The sequence below is a fragment of the Eretmochelys imbricata genome, chromosome 13 (genome assembly GCF_965152235.1).
Source record: "Eretmochelys imbricata isolate rEreImb1 chromosome 13, rEreImb1.hap1, whole genome shotgun sequence".
Taxonomy (NCBI): Eukaryota; Metazoa; Chordata; order Testudines; family Cheloniidae; genus Eretmochelys; species Eretmochelys imbricata.
The window spans coordinates 35,448,723-35,469,784 of NC_135584.1; the positions used below are offsets into that span (position 1 = coordinate 35,448,723).

A 21,062-nucleotide genomic window follows, 5' to 3' on the forward strand; every position below is an offset into this window, starting at 1 on the left:
GCAGGGGAAAGGGCGGGGCTAGAGCGCCGCGCTGTCACGTGCTGGAGCCCTGGGGCTGCGGCGGACTGTGGGGAGCGGACGGCAGTGGGCGGGACTCCCGTGTCACGTGAGCGGCCAGGAACTCCGGTGTCACGCGGGGCGGGAAGGAGAGTGGTCCTCGCGCTCCGGTGTCACGTGGGGTGAGACGGGCGGGGCTGCGTTGTGACTTAGCAGCGCGAGGACGTCGGGCTGCAGGCGCCGCGCCGGACCCGCCATGCCCGCGGTGACGGTGCTGGGGCTGGAAGGCAGCGCCAACAAGGTGGGGACGGGGCTGGTGCGGGACGGGCAGGTGCTGAGCAACCCCCGCCGGACCTTTGTGCCCGCGCCGGGCCAGGGTGAGCCGGGGCCTCCCCGTCCTTACCCATCCCCCCCCCGGGCCCCCCCTGTCCTTACCCATCCCCCCCCGGGCCCCCCGCGCCCCCCTGTCCTTACCCATCCCCCCCTGCGCCCCTCCCCTTCCCCGGGCCCCCCCGTCCTTACCCATCCCCCCCGGGCCCCCCCCCCCGTCCTTACCCATCCGCGCCCCTGCCCCCCCGCGCCCCCCTGTCCTTACCTATTCCCCCATGCGCCCCTCCCCTTCCCCGGGCCTCCCCGTCCTTACCCATCCGCGCCCCTTCCCCCCCACGTCCCCCTGTCCTTACCCATCCCCCCCTGCGCCCCTCCCCTTCCCCGGGCCTCCCCGTCCTTACCCATCCCCCCGGGCCCCCCCCGTCCTTACCCATCCGTGCCCCTTCCCCCCGCGTCCCCCTGTCCTTACCCATCCCCCCCATGCGCCCCTCCCCTTCCCCGGGCCCCCCCGTCCTTACCCATCCCCCCCGTCCTTACCCATCCGCGCCCCTTCCCCCCCACGTCCCCCTGTCCTTACCCATCCCCCCCTGCGCCCTCCCCTTCCCCGGGCCTCCCCGTCCTTACCCATCCCCCCCGGGCCCCCCCGTCCTTACCCATCCGCGCCCCTTCCCCCCGCGCCCCCTGTCCTTACCCATCCCCCCTGCGCCCCTCCCCCCCGGGCCCCCCCGTCCTTACCCATCCCCCCCCGGGCCCCCCCGTCCTTACCCATCCCCCCCCCCGGGACCCTTCTCCCCCCCCCCCCCCGGCCTCCCCGTCCTTTCCCATCCCCATCTTCCCTTCGTCTGCCCCCCAGCCCCCATACACAGACACACACACACACCCAGCCCGGGCCTCCCTGTCCTTACCCATCCGCTCCCCATCTCTCCTGTGCCCCTACCCTGCTCCGGGACACCCCACACCCCCCCACGGGCCTCCCCATCCTCCCTCCGTCTGCCCCCTATCCCCCCTGCGCCCCACCCCGAGACGCGCCCCGTCCTTACCAGTCCTACCCTGCGACCCGACCCTCCCCCCCCCCCCCCCCCGGGGCCTCCCTGTCCTTACCCATCCCCATCGCCCTTCTGTCCGCCCCACAGCCCCGATACACACACACCCCGGGCCTCCCCCAGGAGCTCCCCGTTGTGAGCCTCCCCGGGACCCCCTGCTGGGACCCCCCGTCCTTTACTCATCCTCCCTCCCTCCGTCCGCCCCGCTCCAGGACCCCCAACCTCTCCCCTGATCCCCATCCCTCCTGTGCCCCTCCCCCTCCCCGGGGCCTCCCCATCCCGGGCCTCCCCAGGACTTCCGCTGGGACCCCCCCCCCATCCTTACTCATTTCTTCCTCCATCCGCCTCCCCAGGACCCTGCCTGAGCCTCCCAATCCTGAGCCGCTCTGGGACTCTCACTGGGACCCCCCACCATCCTTACCCATCCACCCACTGTCCACCCCCCCACCCCGGGACCCCCCAACCTCCGCCCCGATCCCATTCCCCCTGTGCCCCTACCCTGCCCTGGGACCCCCCACTGGCCTCCCCATCGCGAGCCTCCCCGGGACCCCTGCTGGGACCTCCTTCGTCCTTACTCATTTCCCCCTCCATCTCCATCCCCACCCCACCTGGGCTTCTCCATCCCGAGCCTCGCTGGGACCCCTCCCTTTCCTTACCCATCTTCCCAACGTCCACCCCCCTACCCCGGGACCCCCCCAACCTGCCCCCTGGGCTGTCTCTCCTCCCTGAATCTGGCCTCCCATTCAACCCCCTCCCCGTGACGGACACCCCACTCCAGGCCAGGGTAAATTCAGGCTTCCTGACCCCCCATATCCCCCTTCCCCATTGCTCTGGGCCAGGATGAGTCTGGTTCTCTTCTCCAGGCCCCTCCATCTGATCCCTTTTATTCCCCCCATCTAGCCCTCCCCCATTTGGTCCCTGACAGCTTCACCCCTTGACGCTGTCTCTCTGGGGCAGGGTTCCTGCCGGGGCAGACAGCGAGGCACCACCAGGGCTGCGTGCTGGCCCTGTTGCAGGAAGCTCTACAGGAGGCAGGGCTGGAGTCTGCAGATGTGGACTGTGTGGCCTACACCAAGGGTGAGTGTGAGTGGGGCAGGGGGCGGAGCCTACTCCCAGGGTGAGGGGGCAGGGCCTGTGCCCAGGATGAGTGCGGGTGTGGGTGGATGCCCAGGGTGAGTGGGGGTGTGTGTGGGTGGCTCCCCGAGGGCCCCGTGCTGACCCAGTGCTCTCCCTGCAGGCCCCGGCATGGGTGCCCCACTGGTGACTGTGGCCGTGGTGGCCCGGACATTGGCCCAGCTCTGGAACAAGCCCCTGCTGGGCGTCAATCACTGTGTGGGCCACATTGAGATGGGCCGGCTGATCACAGGCGCCCAGAACCCCACTGTGCTGTATGTCAGTGGGGGCAACACCCAGGTAGGGCTGGCGCTCCCCCTCCCCACCCAGCGCTACACTGGGCCCTCACCCGGGAGATCCCAGCAGCCCTGCACATCCCACCGCTCTGCTCCTCTCACCCAGGTCATCGCATACTCGGAGCGCCGGTATCGCATCTTCGGGGAGACCATCGACATCGCCGTGGGCAACTGCCTGGACCGCTTTGCCCGTGTGCTGAAGGTGAGAGGGCAGTGGGGAGCCAGAGGGCTGGGAGTCAGGACTCCTGGGTTCTATCCCTGGCTCTGGGAGGGGAGTGAGGGTCTGGTGATTAGAGTAGAGGGGGCTGGGAGCCAGGACAGCTGGGTTCTGTTCTCATTAAGTGAATCACCCAGAGTTTCTCTGTTGCCTGATTGTGGCACTTCAACATTAACCAGTTTTTTGGTATTTAATTTCCTCGCTTTTTAAAAAGACAAGGTGACAGCCCTGAGAGAAAACTTCCCCAATCCCCCTGGTTCCTTCCCTAGCAATGTTTAGCGACAGCAACTTTGGAGAAATACTGCTTCAAGAGTCACATGACTCCAAGTTCTGGTGTGTTTAAGGGTGAAGTTGTTGTTTTTAAATGTAAGGAAATTTCAGATTAGTGTTGGTTTTATGCACACGCTCGTCAAAAAATACTCAGTGCGATTTGAAACTTAACCTAAGATTTTTGGAGTGGAATTTCCTTGCTTTTTTTCTAAAAACAAACAAGAATTTTCTTTGTTTAAAAAGCAACCAAACTAACTCACAATTTTATTCTCTTTATAATCCAAGAATACTATACAAAATTCAACAATTTTTAGCTTTTTCTCATGGAAAATAGGACTTGAAATCAATCTCTATCACAAACATTCTATATCCTTCCATTTTTTAAAAACCTCACATCCAATTTCCTGTATTTCTTGTAAAATCCTTTTCTTCCCTGTGGCAGGAGTAACTGAAGATGAGATTTTCTGGCATGGAATTTCTTTGCTTTTTAAGGAAAACCATAACTTTTGTTCTCCTTCTCCCTGAAACTGGGGAAATTAAATGCCAAAATCTAAGGTTAATGGTAACTTTATAGTCAGACATTTCCAACTAAGGCTAGTATAAAATTAAATACTTTTGTCAAATAATCTGCACTCACTTAGTTGGAGGCTTTGCATGGATTTTAACCTTAATCTAAGATTTTTGGCATTTAGTTTTCTGCTTTTAAGAGCTAGGAGTGGGCTGTGGGAATCTTCAGCACTAACCAAGGTTCTTGGCCGAGAATTTCCTTTTTTGTTTGCAAGTGAAGTAGAAAATGATTGTGAGATTTAGCAGTAAATCTATACAGAGCTTTGGCAAAGGGGCCCCAGGCTTTGTTCCCCTCCCTGTAGCTCAAAACGGCGGGGAATGATTTGACCAGAATCCCACCCGAATACCCCCCTACCCTGAGCCCCGCTGTAGGAAAGGTTTTGGCCTGAAAGGAGTTGGTGTCTTCAAGTTACACGCCCCCCCCCCCCCCGCCCCCGAATGGACCAAAGCTGGGGGAGGGAGGGGTTGGTCACCGTAGGGTCTGGGGGGCTCAGAGGTTGGGATGGGGCCTTCTGGTACCCCCACATCCAGCCTTACCCCCCCCCCTTGGTGTCTCCTCCTCCTAGATATCCAATGACCCTAGCCCTGGCTATAACATCGAACAGATGGCAAAGAAGTGAGTAGGACCAGCTCCGGGAGGGGAGTGGGGTCCAGGGAATTGGAGTGGGGCTGGGAGGCAGGACTCCGGGGTTATATCCCTGGCTCTGAGGGCAGTGGGATCTACTAGTTAGAGCAGTGGGAGGGGGCTGGGAGTCAGGACTCCGGGGTTATATCCCTGGCTCTGGGAGAGTCTAACAAAGTCTTCCCTCCCCTCCCTCCCCACCCTCCACCCCCAGGGGACAAAAGTTGGTGGAGCTGCCCTACACAGTGAAGGGAATGGATGTGTCCTTCTCAGGGATCCTGTCCCACATAGAGGTGAGGAACCCAGGAGTCCTGGCTCCCAGCCCTTGCTCTACCCACTAGCCACCACCCCCCTCCCTCAGCTGGAAGGGATCCCAGGAGCCCTGAACCCTCTCTCTGCCCTGTAGGAGGTGGCTCACAAGATGCTGGCATCAGGAGAATGCACCCCAGAGGATCTCTGCTTCTCTCTCCAGGTGAGAAACAGCCCAGTTCAGGGCCGGGAGAGCAGGGGCTGCAGGTTGAGAGATACGAGCACCATTCCTGGATATCAGAAGGTGGGGACTATGGGTTGGGAGTGAGAAGCACCATGGGAGCTGGGGAAGGGGGCTGAGAATCTGGAGTGAGGAGCACTATGGGAGTTGTGGGGCTGGGCTGCGGGTCGGGAGCGAGCAGCACTGAGGCGGGGGAGGTGGCTGCGGGTCGGGAGCGAGCAGCACTGAGGCGGGGGGGGGGCTGCGGGTCGGGAGCGAGCAGCACTGAGGCGGGGGGGGCTGCGGGTCGGGAGCGAGCAGCAGTGAGGCGGGGGGGGGGCTGCGGGTTGGGAGCGAGCAGCACTGTCCTAGCTGCGCCGCCCCCCCCTCTCCCCCCAGGAGACGCTCTTCGCGATGCTGGTGGAGATCACAGAGCGGGCCATGGCGCACTGCGGCTCACAGGAGGCCCTCGTCGTGGGCGGTGTCGGCTGTACGTGCCAGGACCGTGGGTGATGCAGAAAGGATCACTGCATGGGAACCCTGACTTCCCCCTGTCCCCATACCTACCCCACCCACTTGCCCCCTGCCTCCATCCTAGTGCACCCAGCCTCCCCACCAACCCCCACTGGGTTCGCTGCCCTAGGGCAGGGGCTTTCTGGGCTCTCCCCCACAGTCCTGGTAGGCGCAGCCTGGGGCTAGTGCCCCAGGCTCAACTGAGGCCATCGCAGCTTATGTCACTTGTGACCTGAGACTGGGGTCTCAGCTTGAAACCTGCCCCCTCCCCAGGTGTCACCCACCCCACCCCAGCGTGTGCCCTCCCAGCTCTAATCCTGCCCCCTCCCCCAGTGTCCCCCCCCAGCCTCTGCCTCCCCCCCCAGCTCTAACCTTGGCCTCTTCCTCAGGTAACATGCGGCTGCAGGAGATGATGCAGATCATGTGTGCAGAGAGGGGAGCCAAGCTGTTTGCTACAGATGAGAGGTACTGACTGCCCCGCCCGTCAGCTCGCCCTGCAGAGCTAGGGTCCCAGCAACCCCTCAGTCTGCCTTAGCTTGGTGGGAGAGGTGGAATTATCCCCTTAGACAGGAGCTCTGGGATTCCCCATGAGGATTCTGGACTATGGTGCTTTAGGGCATTGGCACCCCTACCCCGGAGTCAGGAGAGAACCCAGGAGTCCTGGCTCCCAACCCCCCTCCTCCTGTCTCTAACCACTAGACCAGGCCTGCACAACTTGTAAAGCGGCTAGGGCCATATTACTCCAAAGAAAACAGCTGAGGGCCGAACCCCCCAGCGCTGCCCTGCCGAAACAGCTGTGGGCTGAAAAGGAAGGGGGGGTGATAATTTAAAAAACTGTTTGATTTAATTGAAAAATTCTTAATAAAGTATTTTAATTTTTTTTAATGAATCATGGAATTTGGGTAGGGGGAGGAGGTCTGGGGTGCAGGGCCTGGATTGGGGCAGGGGATTGCGGTGTAGGACGGTTGAGAGGTTGGGATCTGGGATGGAGTCTGGGGTGCAGGCTCTGGGATGGAGTTTGGGTGCTGGGTGCAGGCTCCGGGCTGGGGCACAGGGTGGGGTGCAGGATGGGTGGAGGGATGCAGGCTCTGGGAGGGAGTTTGGGGGCAGGGGAGGACTGCCATCATATGTGGCTTCCTTCCTCCCCTGCTGCCTCTCACCGTAGCCTCACTGGGGGTGGGGGATGAGGCTACCCCTTCCCCAGTGTTGGGCAGGAGTGGGGGCTGGGGGGGCGGATCACAGGGTCAAACACTCACCGAAGCCCCAGCAGCTGCTCAGGTGAGTCACAGATCCACTCCAGATGTCTCCCACCGCTGGAAGCCCCCTCTGGGTCTGGAGCTGGGGGAGGGGAGGGCTGCCAAGCATGTGTGCCCCGTCGTTCTCCCACTCCCCCTCCTGAGGTGTGGTAGCAGCAGCAGCAGCCGCCTCAGCCTGCTGCCGGCCTTGCTCTTGTGCTGTGCTGTAGCTGCCAGCAACGGAGGCGAGGGAGAGCCGTGCTGCTTTCACTCGGGCAGGGGTGCTCCGAGGGCAGGCGGAGGCCTGGGACGCTCCAGACAGGGCCGGTGGAGAGATGCAGCTCCAAACATTGGTGGAGCAGGGCTCCCAGCCCTGAATATTCCTGGAGCCCAGGCACCGCTAGAGTATATAACTCGCTGCCCCTACTCACCCCCCATGAGCTGCACAGTGAGCCCACACGGGCCGCATGTTGTGCAGGCCTGCACTAGACCCTACTCCCCTCCCAGAGTTGGGGATAGAACCCAGGGGTCCTGGCTCCCAGCCCCCTGCTCTAACCACTAGCCCCCATGCCCCGCTGCCTGCAGGAGGTCTCATCTCCCACCCCCATCCCCAGGTTCTGCATTGACAATGGGGCCATGATTGCACAGGCCGGCTGGGAGATGTTCCGCACGGGGCAGGTGACGCAGCTAGAGGATTCATGGATCACGCAGAGGTAGAGAAGGGGGGAGTGCGGGGGGGGGGGGGGGAGGAGGCCTCAGCAGTGGGGCAGCCCCCTGACACTCTCTCCTCCCCACAGGTACCGAACAGATGAAGTGGAGGTGACCTGGCGCGATTAACCCCTTCCCTCCCACACAGAGGATGGGCCCCAAAGCGGCTGCTGCGCCCGGCCTGCGCAGAGCAGGGCGTCCGCGGCTGGAGGGTCCCGCTAGCTGGAACTCGGCCCTAACACACAATAAAGACTTCGGCTTTTGTAACTGGGATTCCTTTCCTGAACCCTGGGGGCTGGGCAGGGAGTGGCTTCTGGGCCTGGCCCCAGCACCACAGCGGGCCCCACTCAGCCTGAAACCTGCCAGCGGGGCAATGAGTTGGGGTATTCAGCCTGCCTTCCTAGCTACCACGGGCTGGGCTAGCATGGGCTGCAGGTCAGGAGTAAGGAGTACCAGCGGAGCAGCCCAGGGATGGGCTAGGAGGGGGCTGCGGGTCGGGAGTGAGGGGCACCGGCAGAGCTGGTGTGGGGGCAGGGTTCGGCTATCATGGGCTGCAGGTCAGGACTCAGGCACTGGCAGAGCTGCGGGGAGCTGGGCTAGCAGGGGCTGTGGGTTGGGAGTGAGGGGCGCTGGCAGAGCTGGGGGTGGGGGGGCCAGGGGCTGCAGGTCAGGAGTGAGGGGCACCTGCAGAGCTGGGGAGGCGGGACAGGGCTGGGTAGCAAGGGACTGCAGGTTGGGAGTGAGGGGCACCAGCAGAGCTGGGTGGGGGACAAGGCTGGGGTAGCAAGAGACTGCGGGTTGGGAGTGAGGGGCACCGGCAGGTCAGGAGTGAAGAGCATCGGCAGGGCTGGTGCGGGGGATGGGTGTCAATTGACAGGGTGTCAGGTGTTGTGTAAATAACAATATTTAATATTTACAGTGCGGCGCGGTGGGGGTCGCCCCCGGGCGGGGGCAGAGCACAGCAGGCTCCACCCCAGGTTGTGCATGGGACCCAGGCGTCTGAGTCCCTGTGGCAATGTCGGAGGGGACAGTTGAGCATGCAGAGATGGCAGCACCAGCCCCCCGCCTGGCCCGGAGCAGGGCCACACTCCCAACTGGCACCGCGGGGCATGGTCCGTCTAGCAGGGCAGGGCCGGGGCTGCTGCTCCACTGCTGGGGAGAGAACCCAGGTTTCCCAGCTACTCCCTTGGGCTCAGCCCACGACGCCCCCTACTGGCAGTAGAAGGTCAGGGCATCTTGCTGGTTTCCCCGGATGAAGGCAAGGGGCGGGCGCAGATCCCGTGACAGGGTCTCCAGCCAGGCCATGTAGAGGGCACTGGGACAGGCCCCCTTGCGCACCACAGGCAGGCTCCTGCAAGGAGGCATGGGGGTCAGTGACGGGGGGGCACGGGGACAACCCTGAGGGCTCCCATTCCCCCACCCCCAAGGCAGGACCATAGGGCAATCCCCCAGGGCAATGATCACATCCCATCCCCTCCCCTCCCCCCAGCCAGGGAACAGGGCACAGCCCTTCTCCTATGGTCTGTTCCTTCTGCTGCCCTGGTGCATGCAGGCCGGCTCCCCCACTAGCCGTCTGGTCTACCCGCTAACCCCCATGACCCGCTGCCTGCAGGGGGCCTCTCCCCCATCCCCGGTTCTGCACTGAGACAGGGCCAGGATCACGCAGACCGACTTGGCGCTGTCCCACATGGGGATGGAGCCAACACTCACATGACGATCAGGGCGGCGTTCCGGGAATTCTCCTGCAGGATTTCGTGGAGCCGGACCTGCTGCTCCGACTGTGGGGGGAGAGTGAGAGGGGGTGGCGGTGTGCCCAGCCTCCCCTGAGCCAGGCCAGAACCCGGGAGTCCTGGCTCCCAACCCATCCCCACTCCAACAACTGGACCCCATTTCCCTCCCAGAGCTGGGCTAGAACCCAGGCATCCGGTCTCACCTTTTTTCTGTAGACCCGCAGATCCTCATCCGACACCTTCCAGGGCATCTCCCTCCGCAGGGCCTCCATTGCCTCGGGGCTGCGCTGCCCTTCATTGAGCCGGAATGGGGCCACCAGGTCCTCAAACTCCTTCAGGCTGGGGGCAAAGCACAGGGCTGGGGACAGCTGGACCCACCTGGAGGGCTGGGCAGAGGCTGCCTTCTCTGGGGTAGGGAGTGGGGACTGGGAGCCAGGACTCTTGGGTTCTCTTCCTGGCTCTGGGAGGGGACTGGGGTCTAGTGGGTTAGAGCAGGGGGGGTGGGAGCCAGGATTCCTGGGTTCTATTCTCCTCGCCCAGAGAGCTGTAGGGATCCTTCACTGGGGGTGGTGCCAGGGAGGTGGAGTGCATTTCAGGGGTTCTCTTAGGCCCTGGGAGCAAGCCTGGTGCCTTTCCCCTGCCCCCCCAGGCAGTGGGGAGCCCAGGGAATGGGGGCAGGCCTGAGGGGCCCCCCCCCCGAGAAGTGGGGGGTGGGGAATCGCGGTGGGGGGACTCACCTGCTCTCCTCCGGCTGCCAGGCCACGTGGGGCAGCACCAGCACCTCACTGAAACCCAGGCGGAACTTGCTGAGCAGCAGCTGGATCCTGTGAGGCAGAGGGGGAGCGATGGGCCTGTGGGCGGGGGGAGGGGAATGCAGGGGTTCCCAGGAGAGGGAGGAGCGGGGGAAATGCGGGTGGCCAATGTCGGAGGTGGGAATTCAGGGGGCCTGCAGGAGGGGGGCCACGGGGGGGAGGGAATGCGAGGGGTGGGAATTCAGGGGGCCTGTGGGAGGAGGGCCACGGGGGGGAGGGAATGCGAGGGGTGGGAATTCAGGGGGCCTGCGGGAGGGGGGCCACGGGGGGGGAGGGAATGCAGGGGGGCAGGAATTCGGGGGGCCCGCGGGGCCGAGGCAGGTTCCCTTACTCCTGGCGCTGCTGCTCGGCGCTGCCCAGGTGGCCGCTGACGAAGACCCGGACCCGGCAGCGGCTCCAGCACTTGCGGCGGCTCAGCAGGTAGGGGACCAGCAGGGTGAGCCCTGGGGGGAGACAGCGTCAGGGGGCAGCCGGCCAGGGGGAGCAGGCCAGGGGTGAAGGGCGGGGGGACTGGCAGGTTGGAGGCAGGCTCTTGGGGCCTGGGGGCTGCCAGGAGGTGAGAGGGCTGAAGAAGTGATGGGGGGCTTTCAAGGGATGGGCGGGGGCTGTTAGAGGCTAGGGGTCTGGGGGGGGTGGAAAGATGGCAGGGGAGGGGGGCTGTAGGAGAGAGGGCTGACAGAAGAAGGGGCTTGACAAGGGGACGAGGCTGGCAGGGGTGGGGGTCCGATGGAGGGAGGGGGTTGGGGGGCTGGCAGAGGTGGTGGGGGCAGGGGGGCTGCCAGGGGAAGGGGCTGGGGGGTTTGGGGGAGGGAGGAGGTTGGGGGGCTGGTAAGGGAGCTGCGGGGGGCACGCACCCCCATCGTCAAAGAGCCAGTAGACATCCACACATCTTTTCTTCTGCTGGGCCTGGAAGTGGGTCTCAGTGAGCTCGTCCGCACCCAGCACCTTCACGCTGCTGCCTGTAGGCACATGGGGCAGGTGGGGCAGGGCGACCCACAGGCTCGGGTCAGGATGGTGCCCCAGGGCCTCGCCTGGCCTGGCGTGGGCCCAGTGCCCCTGGCTGCTACCCACAGCGCCCTCCCTCACTGCCCTGCCCCCAGCTGCTTCAGTTCCTGCCCCCCTACACAGCCCCCTCTGCCCCTCATCCCTGTCCCCCTCCATTGCCTCCTCACCTACTGCCCCCCTCACCTGCATTGCCCAACTCCTGTCTCTGCTTCTCCCCCTGCAGCGCTGCCTCGGGGTCCTCAAATGCGGGGTTCACTGGGGAGAAGGAGGTTAGACAGCTGAGGAGAGCCACACAGTCCCCAGCCCCCCCCGGCCGCACAGCCCCCCCCAGGGGAACAGGGCAGGCAGAGTGTGCTGGTGGAGGTTACTGCCTCCCCCTACTGGCAGGGCCCTGCCCAGGCATATCCATGGGTCTGTGTCCATCTGCCCTCCCCCAGCCCACCCCTGATACTCACCATAGGCCCGCACCGTCTGTGACACATCCAGCCCATCCTTCATCCTCAGCACACACACCCCGGCCTGGCCGTCGAACGCATCACTGTGGGCACAGAGTGGGGTCAGGAGGTGTTGCTGGGGGTCCCAGGCCCCTCAAGGGCCTTCAGCCCTGCTACTACCTGGGAGGTGCCAGAAAGGGGGTGTTGCCCCCACAGGGAGTCCTCCCCACTCTGGGGCAGCCACCCCAGCCCCCCACTCCACTGCTACCCCCCAGCCCAGCCCAGCCCCCTTACTGGATGGTGGCCACATAGTTCTCCAGGTTGTGGGGCGAGTCCGTCTGCCAATTCTGCTTGTAGCCCAGCACGACCGTGTTGGGTTTGAGACGCCCCAGCCCGGACACCTGGGGAAAATCACAGGTGAGCCTGGGGCAGTGCTGGGGGGATGACACACAGTGCAGCAGGGCAGGCTGCACTCGCTAGGAGGCAGTGTGGTGCATGCACAGGACAGCGCTCATCTGCTCCAGCAGGGGGCAGCGCACAGAGCAGGGCCTGTCCCCTCCAGTAGGGCTCACCCCCTCCAGCAGGGGGCACTGGGAGACACACGCACAGAGCAGGGCTCAGCCCCTCCAGCAGCGGGCACTGGGACACACACACACACACAGAGCAGGGCTCAGCCCCTCCAGCAGGGGGCACTGGGACACACACAGATGCACAGAGCAGGGTTCAGCCCCTCCAGCAGCGGGCACTGGGAGACACACACACACAGCAGGGCTCAGCCCCTCCAGCAGGGGGCACAGGGACACACACACACACACACACCCCCACCTACCTGCATGAGGCTGTGGGCTCCTCTGCGCAGGTCCGGGGCGGTGATGAGGGTGTAGAAGGATCGCACCTTGCGCCTGTTCAGCCACTCGACGTGCTCCTCTGAGTCGCTGTCCCCCGGGGTGTCCTGTGGCTGGGAGAGGCAAGGGGAGGGTTAGGGGGCAGGATCCTGGGCCTGCAACTCCCCTCCTTGAGGCCCCCCTCACCCCAGCATCCCCATACTCACCCCAGCCACGTTCCCACAGATCATGAGGCTGACCCCCTTGGTGAAGGCACTGACAAAATCCACCAGAGCTGGCCGGAAGCTGGGGGGACCCGTGAGCACCAGGCACTGAGGGCTGGAAGAGAGGGAGAGTTGGGACACTCCAGAGAGGGACACTCTCCCCACAGAGAGACTGCTGCCCGAAATGCCCAAGAATTATTCTCAGAATTTGTTATAGAGCCTAGCACCACCTGTTCTAACCATTAGACCCCAATCTGCTCCCAGAGCCAGGCATGGAACTGAGGAGTCCTGGCTCCCAGCCCCCCAGCTTTCAGCCATCCAGGCCTACCGGAAGTTCTTGACATGCTCCTCCACTTGAGTGAGGCTGACAGAGTAGGACAAGGCCATGCTGTAGGTTCCGGCCTGCACGGAGGAGCCCCAGTTGACGTCTGTGGGGAGGAGCAAGAGGATGCAGAGACGCAGAGGAAAGCTTGTTCGGTCTGGCTGACACCCAGGTCTTCCTGTCCCCTTCCACCGCCCCAGTACCTCTCTTACCTGGCTTCTTGTAGCTGACATAGGCCAAGCTGACCAGGATAATGCCCACTACGATGAGGGCCGCCCACCAGGTCAGCAGGAACATGATGACCACGGAGACCACAGCCCCGAAAAGGGCGCTCCACTTGCTGAAGTAGCGGAAAGAGGGTCGCCAGCCTGGGGGGAGGGAGAGTGAAAGGCTGTGCCCAGCCCCACATGTCAGACCCCCCAACCCAGCCTAGCTCCCCACATGGTCAGGGCAACAGTAACCACCCTGCCCAGCTCAGCATGTCCAGCTCAAACCACTCGGCCCTACACCGCCTGGCTCCTGCAACTCAACTCAACTCAACCCTCCGCCGCCTGGCTCCTCCAACCCAACTCAACCCTACGCTGCCCAACTCCTCCAACTTGACCCTACGCCACCCGGCTCCTGCAACCTAACTCAACCCTACCCTGCCTGGCTCCTCCAACCCAACTCAACCCTACACTGCCTGGCTCCTCCAACCCAACTCAACCCTACGCCGCCTGGCTCCTCCAACCTAACTCAACCCTACCCTACCCAGCTCCTCCAACCCAACCCAACCCTACACTGCCTGGCTCCTTCAACCCAACTCAACCTTCCACCGCCTGGCTCCTCCAACCCAACTCAACCCTACGCTGCCCAACTACTTCAACCCTACACTGCCCAGCTCCTCCAACTCGACCCTATGCCACCCGGCTCTTTCAGCCTAACTCAACCCTACCCTGCCCAGCTCCTCCAACCCAACCCAACGCTGCCCAACTCCTCCAACCCAACCTGCTCGGCCCTATGCAGCCCTCCAACTCTCTGCTCAACCCAACACTCTTCCAACTCAGTCCAACTGTATTCTACCCATCTCTAACTCAACTCTCCTTCCTGCGCAACTCCTCCAACTCAACTCAGCTCAATCCTTCCAGCTCCTACACACCTCTACGCTACTCGGCCCAACCCTTCAAACCGAACTCTGCCCTTCTCACACCAACCCTTAGAACCAATCTCAGCTCTCCCCTACCCAGCTCCAACTCAACCCATTCTGCCCTACTCAATCTCTACCCTACGTCAATAAACATATCCCTTTCAACTCAACACCAATCAACACATAACCCATCCAATTCAACCTCACTCTACCGACCCTCCCAATTCAACACAAACAACCTATCTGATCCAACTCAACCTGCTCCCTCCTACTCTGCTCAAGAATTCCCATGCCAGACAGCCAGCCTGAGCTTGGGTTGATCCCTGGTGCCAGACGTGACAAACCTCAGCTGAACACCTCACCCAAGCCCTCTGTGCCCCTGCCCCTACAGCTGCTGGGGCTCCTGCTGTACCTGGGGAGCTGGTGACTGTGGCATGGAAGCAGCTGAAGTTGATGAGGGCGTAGGAGCAAAGGAAGAAGTTGGAGATGATGGGGGCGATGGTGTTGAGCTCAGCTGTGGGTGCAATGGAGAGATGGGTCAATATGGGGGTGCATTCCCATCCCACAGCAGGGAGGAGATGGTCCCCTTCCACTTGGCCCAAGGGGGAGAGTGACCCCACTCACCAATGAGTATGAAGGCGATGGCCAGGACAAAGGTGAGCATGTAGCCCCGGAGCGGCTCGTTGTTCTTGCCGTAACCCTTGGCGAAAAAGCCGATGACGGGGTACAGCTTATCTTGGCACAGGCACTGCGGGGGACAGGCACAGGTAAGGCGGGGTGTTCAGTGGGAGCAGAGCTACGGGTCACAGAACGGGCACAGGGCCAGGGTGGGAAGTGGGAGGCTGGGTTGGGATGAATTTGGGCTGCGATGATCCGAATAAGAGGTGAGGACTAAAGAGTTGTTTGGAGGGATAGTGGGGGTGCTCTTGGGGTTTGGGTGTGTCACTGAAGGTGGTGGGGTTTTCAGAAGTATGGGTATCTCTGGCAGTGATTTTGGAGCATTGCAGAGCACGTCATTGAGGGTGGTGTTGGGTGGGCCACTGTTGCGGGTGTGGTATGGATGGAAGGGGTATGTTTGGGTGTCAGTTGGGGTGCTGCAGTTACTGAGGCTGTAGCTGGGGTGTTCTGTTGTCGGGCCCCCTCCCCTGACACCCAGACTCACCTGGAAGACCTTGGGGGCTGAGACCAGGCAGGCCAGGGCAGAGGAGAGGGTGGCAGCGAAGATCCCAGCCGTGATGAGGGGACTGAAGCCGGACACCATGCTCATGGTCTGGGAGGGAGACAGACCCCAGGATGGGGGGAATCAGAAAGAGACATCCCCGGCTTGCCTCTCCCATCACCCATAGCTCCCATCCCATGCTCCAAATGCTCCCCATCCCCATCGGTGTTGGCTCCTCCCCCTCAATGCTCCTCCCCCAGTCCCACCCCCTCAGTGCTGGCTCTTCCTCCAGTCCCACCCACTCAATACTGGCTCCTCTCCCAGTGCCTCCCTGTCAGTGCTGGCTCCTCCCTCAGTCCCACCCCCTCAGTGCTGGCTCCTCCCCGCTACCTGATAGTTGTTGGCCAGGCCGTACTCGCAGGTGCCGGCCTGGGCGCACTCGGTGAAGTTCCAGCCGTAGCCACACCCGAGGCCCAGGCAGCCATCCGTGGCGTTGGGGGAGCCCAGCGTGTCGTTCAGACTCCCGGACGCATCACGCACCATGCACGACCCTGTGGGGATGAGACAAATGAATGACCACCTCCCCAGGACCTAGTGTCCCCCTCAGCAACTCCCCTGGCAACCAAGTACCGCCACAGTGACCTCCCCCAGGATGTAGAGCCCCTGTCCACTCCCTGCAGCATGGCACCCCCTAGAGAGCCCTGCCCCAAATTCCCTGCCCCGTTACCTATGGTAGCTGAGATGGCCAGGTAGGAGAGCGTGGTGCAGAAGATGGCCAGCAGGGTGCCCTTGGGGATAGCTACCGCGGGGTCCTACAAATGAGGATAATGGGATGATTATTGTGGTAACTTGGGGGGGGCCCTGGTGGAGCTGTTGGGCCTGGGGGGCCAGAAGCTCACCTTGAGGTCGCCTGAGATGTTGGCACCAGCCAGGATACCAGTGGCTGAGGGGAAGAAGATGGAGAACATGCCAAAGAAGTTGCCTGATTCGCCCCGCCACTCCGGCCCGATGTTCTCCAGGAAGATGTCCCCTGTGGGAAGGGAGAGGGCAAGGTTAAGAGGGGCTGTGCTGCCCAAGAGGGCCTCCAGTGGTGGGTAGTTCCACCAGCCCTACCTCGGTAACTGAAGTAGCCTTTGGACATCTTCTCCTCCGTGGCTGGAATCAGGGTTCCCACGAAGTAGTTGATGAAGGAGACCATGATGACGAAGAAAAAGACAACCTGGGCCTGCAAGAAGGCAGGGAGAAGGGCTGAGAACCCAGGGGTCCTGGCTCTCAGCCCCTCCCCCGCTCTAACCCACTAGACCCCACTCCGCTCAGAGCTGGGGATGGAACCCAGGAGTCCTGGCTCCCAGCCCCTCCCCCAGTACCTTGGCTTCCCACTCCATGCCAGCCAGCGCGATGCCCAACAACACTGTCACCGTGATGACGCCCACGATCCGGATGTCGTTCACGGGGTCTGTCATCACCGCATCGAACTCCTGGGGGGCAGGTATATGGAGACGAGTTTGTGGGGGCCAGGAGGGGAAAGGGCAGGGCAGGGAGTCAGAGAAAGTAGTGGAGGGGCCCAAGTATGGGAAGTGGGACAGCTGGGCCCAGCGTGGGGTGCGGGAGAGCAGACAGAGACCAACAGCAGATTGTGGACCCCGGGGGTTGGGTGGGGCAGGGCTGGGGGCTCAATGGGGCCCACGTACCAGCAGCTCGTAGTGCATGCTGTAGATAAGGTCACCCTTCTCGCAGAAGACAGGTGGGTTTGGGGGTGGCAGGGTGAGGGGCAGTAGAGCTGGGAAAGGGACTTGTGCAGGTGTGTGGCAGGCCGGTATGGAGGGGGGTGGGGTAGGGATGGGGCTAAAGCTAGGATTAAGGTTAGAGTTGGGATTGAGCTCAAGGGTTAGGTTAGTAGTTCTAGGGTTAGGGCAGGGGTTAGATCGAGGGTTAGGATTTAGGATTTGGTGTAGACTTAGCTCTAGGGTTAGATCTAGGTGTATGGGTGGGTTAGGATTAGAGTTTAGGGTTAGGGGTTAGGGTTAGCATTCAGGGTGAGGGTTTAGGGTTAGGGGTTAGGGTTAGTGTTCGGGGTTAGGGTTGGGGTTAGGGTTAGGGTTAGGGTTTAGGGTTAGCGTTCAGGGTTAGGGTCAGGGTTAGACTTAGGGTTGCGGGTTAGAGTTAGGGGTTAAGGGTTTGGGGTTAGGGGTTAGGGTTAGCATTCGGTTTAGGGTTAAGGGGTTAGGGCAGGGGTGGGCAAACTACGGCCCAGGGGCCAAATCTTCCCCTTCAGATGTTTTAATCTGGCCCTTGAGCTCCTGTCGGGGAGTGGGGTCGGGGGCTTGCCCCGCTCCACGCATGCTATGGCTCCCAGAAGCAACAGCATGTCCCTCCTCCGTCTCCTAAGCATAGGGGCAGCAAGGGGGCTCTGCACACTGCCCCCACCCCAAGCACCGCCCCCACAGCTCCCATTGGCCAGCAACCACAACCAATGGGAGCTGCAGGGGTGGCATCTACGGATGGGGCAGCGCGCAGAGCTGCCTGGCTGCACCTCCACTTAGGAGCCAGAAGGGGGACATGCTGCTGATTCTGGGAACTGCTTGAGGTAAGCACCGCCCGGAGCCTGCACCCCGAGCCACCTCCCCCCACCCCAACCCCCTGCCCCAGCCCTGATCCCCCTCCTACCCTCCAAATCCCTTGGTCCCACCCTCCTGCACCCCAGAGCCCACACCACCAAGCCCTCACCCCACCACCCACAACCCTGCCCCAGCCCAGAGCCCCCTCCCACACACTGAACTCCTCATTTCTGGCCCCACCCCAGAGCCTGCACCCCAACCCCCAATTTCATGAGCATTCATGGCCCACCAGACAATTTCCACACCCAGACGTGGCCGTCGGGCCAAAAAGTTTGCCCACCACTGGGTAAGGGTTATTGTTCAAGGCCAGGCCCCACCTACCAGCAGTAGGTCACGCACAGTCTCGGCGAAGCCCACCACATGCATAGCCACAGCCACAGCATTGGCGAAGGAGAAGAGCAGCCCGATGGATCCGCCCAGCTCGGGGCCCAGGCTGCGCGAGATCAAGAAGTAGGTGCCCCCTGTGCCCAGACAGACAGAGGAACAGCCCGGGGTCAGCAGGGGAGTCGGGACTCTAGGGGCTTGGGAACAGGCAGGACTGTTGGGAGAGCCTGGGGAGAGTGTGTGCGCATCTGTACGTGTGTGTGTGTGTGTGTGTGTCCCTGCTGCCCCCTGACGTTGGGGATGAGCCCTTGTGTGTGTGTGTGTGTCCCTGCTGCCCCCTGACGTTGGGGATGAGCCCTTGTGTGTGTGTGTGTGTGTGTGTGTGTCCCTGCTGCCCCCTGACGTTGGGGATGAGCCCTTGTGTGTGTGTGTGTGTGTGTGTGTGTCCCTGCTGCCCCCTGACGTTGGGGATGAGCCCGTGTGTGTGTGTGTGTGTGTGTGTGTGTCCCTGCTGCCCCCTGACGTTGGGGATGAGCCCTTGTGTGTGTGTGTGTGTGTGTGTGTCCCTGCTGCCCCCTGACGTTGGGGATGAGCCCTTGTGTGTGTGTGTGTGTGTTCCCACACCCCCTTCTGGAGGGGACGAGCCCTGCGCTGAGTGTGTGTGTGTGTGTGTGTGTGTGTGTGTCCCTGCTGCCCCCTGACGTTGGGGATGAGCCCTTGTGTGTGTGTGTGTGTGTGTGTGTCCCTGCTGCCCCCTGACGTTGGGGATGAGCCCTTGTGTGTGTGTGTGTGTGTGTGTCCCTGCTGCCCCCTGACGTTGGGGATGAGCCCTTGTGTGTGTGTGTGTGTGTGTTCCCACACCCCCTTCTGGAGGGGACGAGCCCTGCGCTGAGTGTGTGTGCGCACAACCAGTGTATAATTTTAAGTATGTAACTGTGTGTGTGTGAAGTTTTGCATGTATAACTGTCCATATGTGTAGCTAAGTGTGTGTGTGATTTTGTGCGTGTAGTTGCCTATCTGTGATTTTGCGACTCCGGGATGTAGAATTTCCTGTGTGTAACGCTGAGCTGTGTGGAGCATTGTGTACATACCAGCAGGTGTGTCCGCTGCTGTGTGTCTGATTCCCTGACTCTAGCAGCATATGGCCGTGGTTCAGTCTAACTGTGTGGGCCTGGGGCTAGTTTTGTGTCCACACACCTGTGTGTTTCTGCACTTGGGTCTCGTTCTGTAGCACTGTGTGTGTGTGGGGGGGGGGGTTGTCTGTATCTTCCCCCTGGCCAGGTTGAGATAACAGCCCGCCTACTTCTGCCAAAGGGGAGCGCTTCTCTGGCTTCCACGGCCAAGCCCTGCTTGTGTGGCAGCCCCGGTTTGAACCCGCCTCCCTAGCCCCACAGCGCCCCCGGGACGTGGGGCCTGGCCCCGGCTCTCACCTGCCTTCACCTTGCCGTTGGTGGAGATGGCGGAGATGGACAGGCCGGTGATCGTGGTGACCACAGCCGACATGAGGATGATGAGCCATGTCAGCCCTGGGCAGGAGGGGAAGATGGTGAATGGGGGTCTGCGGGCTGGACCCACCCCCTGCCCCCCACTTTACCCTCCCCCATGCTGGGCACCCTCCTGCTCCCATCGGGGAACACCAAGAACCCACCACAAGCTCCCAGCCGGCTTCTTGCTCCTACCCACAAGCAGCTGGTGGTGTTGGAAGGGCCTAGCTGTGGGGCACCCCTGTCCCCCCATTACCTATCCCAGCCTGGGCCGTGATCCAAGGCAGCCGGAGATATAGGATCACGCCCCAGATGTTGAGCATGCACCGGATCTGGGGAGAGAAAAGGGAGGCAGGTGAGATGTGGAACCCAGGAGTCCTGGCTCCCAGCCTGCCCCCCCCCCCAACCCCGCGGACCCACTGGACCCTGCTTCCCTCCCTGAGCTGGGGAGAGAACCCAGGAGTCCTAGTTCCCAGCCTGTCCCCCTGCTGACCCACTAGACTTTACCCCCCTCCCAGAGCCGAGGGGTCGCAGTTTACCATCACGCCAGTCACCCAGCCGAACCGGACTGGTTCCGCTTCAGGGCTTGCTGCATCTGGATCCTCCTCATCCCCCTCCTTAGCCCTGGATTCGCTGGGGTCAGGAGCGCCAGGGAACCCGGGCCCATCCTCCTGCATGGATGGGGAAACAGCGTTAGAGCGCCCCCTTCTGAGCCCCCTGCAGCACAGCACCCCTAGCCGAGCCCCCTGCAGCACAGCAGCCGCTGCTGAGTCCCCCGTGCCCTGCAGCCCCTGCTGAGCCCCCCACTCCCTGCAGCATGGCATCCCCCAGTGGGCTTCCCTCTCCCCACTCCACACAGTGCCCCTTAGTTCTCACCACATTGCGCAGCACCTCCAGCGAGGGGCGACTCTTGCGGGCCCGCCCAGGTGGGGCTGACTGGGCGTAGAACTCATAGCAGGGGCTGACGTCCATCATGGTTGCGTAGTCCGGGGGGGCCGAGAGGGACCCACCCTCATTCGCCTGGCCAGAGCCCTCCATGGACGGGTCTGAGTGGCACGGCGGGGAGCTTGCCCCCTCCTTGCCTTTGTCCGGGGCAGGGCCCGTCTGGAGCTTCCGCACCTTGAACCGACCCAAGGCCAGAACCGTCTTGTAGGCTGGGGAGTCCATGGGGGTGCCGGGTCCACCTGGGGGTAATGGGGGAATCCAGTACTCCGGGCAGGAAAGGGTCAAACTCACCCCACCCCACCCCCTGAGCAGGCCCCGTCCCCACCAGCAGGGGGCAGCAGGGTCACACACACGCGCGCACACACACGCACTCTCTCTCTCTGAGTTGTTCTTTCCATTTTAAAGATTGTGAAACTGGGGACAGAACACAGGAGTCCTGACTCTCAGCTCCTTCCCCCCCCCACTCTAACCACTAGACCCCACTCCCCTACCAGAGCAAGGAGAGAACCCAGGAGTCCTGGCTCCCAATCCCCCACCACCGCCTTGCTCTAACCACTAGACCCCACTTCCCTCCCAGAGCTGGGGGCTGGGGGGTTGAAAGCCAGGACTCCTGGGTTCCCTGTCCTCAGGGTGGTGGAAGACGCAGATGGACAGACAAACCACCCCCCACCCCTC

The 21,062-nt window shown here is 62.4% G+C and overlaps 2 protein-coding genes across 5 annotated transcripts; one reads left to right on the forward strand and one right to left on the reverse strand.

Annotated features, from left to right (window-relative positions):
- The first annotated feature begins 164 nt into the window (after nt 1-164).
- OSGEP (O-sialoglycoprotein endopeptidase) lies at nt 165-7,647 on the forward strand. Of its 4 annotated transcripts, XM_077832340.1 has the most exons (11): nt 168-374; nt 2,328-2,447; nt 2,608-2,783; nt 2,886-2,981; nt 4,400-4,449; nt 4,670-4,748; nt 4,862-4,927; nt 5,324-5,414; nt 5,827-5,902; nt 7,287-7,385; nt 7,470-7,647. In XM_077832340.1, the coding sequence occupies exons 1-11, from the start codon at nt 254-256 to the stop codon at nt 7,507-7,509; spliced, it is 1,014 nt and encodes a 337-aa protein (XP_077688466.1). In that variant the 5' UTR covers nt 168-253; the 3' UTR covers nt 7,510-7,647. The 4 variants fall into 4 exon arrangements, with proteins under 4 accessions (XP_077688467.1, XP_077688466.1, XP_077688468.1 ...); XM_077832341.1 differs by lacking the exon at nt 7,287-7,385 and having other exon boundaries at nt 165-374; XM_077832343.1 differs by lacking the exon at nt 2,608-2,783 and having other exon boundaries at nt 173-298; nt 2,271-2,447.
- A 942-nt stretch (nt 7,648-8,589) lies between these two features.
- LOC144273182 (solute carrier family 12 member 3-like) lies at nt 8,590-20,609 on the reverse strand. Its single transcript, XM_077831720.1, has 26 exons — nt 20,319-20,609; nt 19,982-20,113; nt 19,699-19,774; nt 19,389-19,484; nt 17,956-18,095; nt 16,384-16,494; nt 16,130-16,241; nt 15,916-16,046; nt 15,744-15,828; nt 15,407-15,567; nt 15,020-15,127; nt 14,482-14,605; nt 14,270-14,371; nt 12,944-13,099; nt 12,738-12,837; nt 12,413-12,524; nt 12,191-12,319; nt 11,656-11,762; nt 11,383-11,465; nt 11,111-11,182; nt 10,777-10,881; nt 10,254-10,365; nt 9,848-9,934; nt 9,314-9,449; nt 9,091-9,158; nt 8,590-8,731 (listed from the first exon to the last, which is right to left on the reverse strand). The coding sequence occupies exons 1-26, from the start codon at nt 20,607-20,609 to the stop codon at nt 8,590-8,592; spliced, it is 3,078 nt and encodes a 1,025-aa protein (XP_077687846.1).
- Between the last annotated feature and the right edge of the window lie 453 nt (nt 20,610-21,062).

What these genes read in the sequence shown, in the direction of transcription:
- OSGEP (XM_077832340.1), top strand. Translation starts at nt 254, where the DNA reads ATGCCCGCGGTGACGGTGCTGGGGCTGGAAGGCAGCGCCAACAAGGTG. An exon ending in ATCTCTGCTTCTCTCTCCAG is followed by an intron (nt 4,928 to 5,323) that starts GTGAGAAACAGC and finishes CTCTCCCCCCAG; the next exon opens with GAGACGCTCTTCGCGATGCT. An exon ending in GATTCATGGATCACGCAGAG is followed by an intron (nt 7,386 to 7,469) that starts GTAGAGAAGGGG and finishes TCCTCCCCACAG; the next exon opens with GTACCGAACAGATGAAGTGG.
- LOC144273182 (XM_077831720.1), bottom strand. Translation starts at nt 20,609, where the DNA reads ATGGACTCCCCAGCCTACAAGACGGTTCTGGCCTTGGGTCGGTTCAAG. An exon ending in CATCGCCTTCATACTCATTG is followed by an intron (nt 14,372 to 14,481) that starts GTGAGTGGGGTC and finishes TTGCACCCACAG; the next exon opens with CTGAGCTCAACACCATCGCC. An exon ending in GCCGAGCAGCAGCGCCAGGA is followed by an intron (nt 9,935 to 10,253) that starts GTAAGGGAACCT and finishes TCTGCCTCACAG; the next exon opens with GATCCAGCTGCTGCTCAGCA.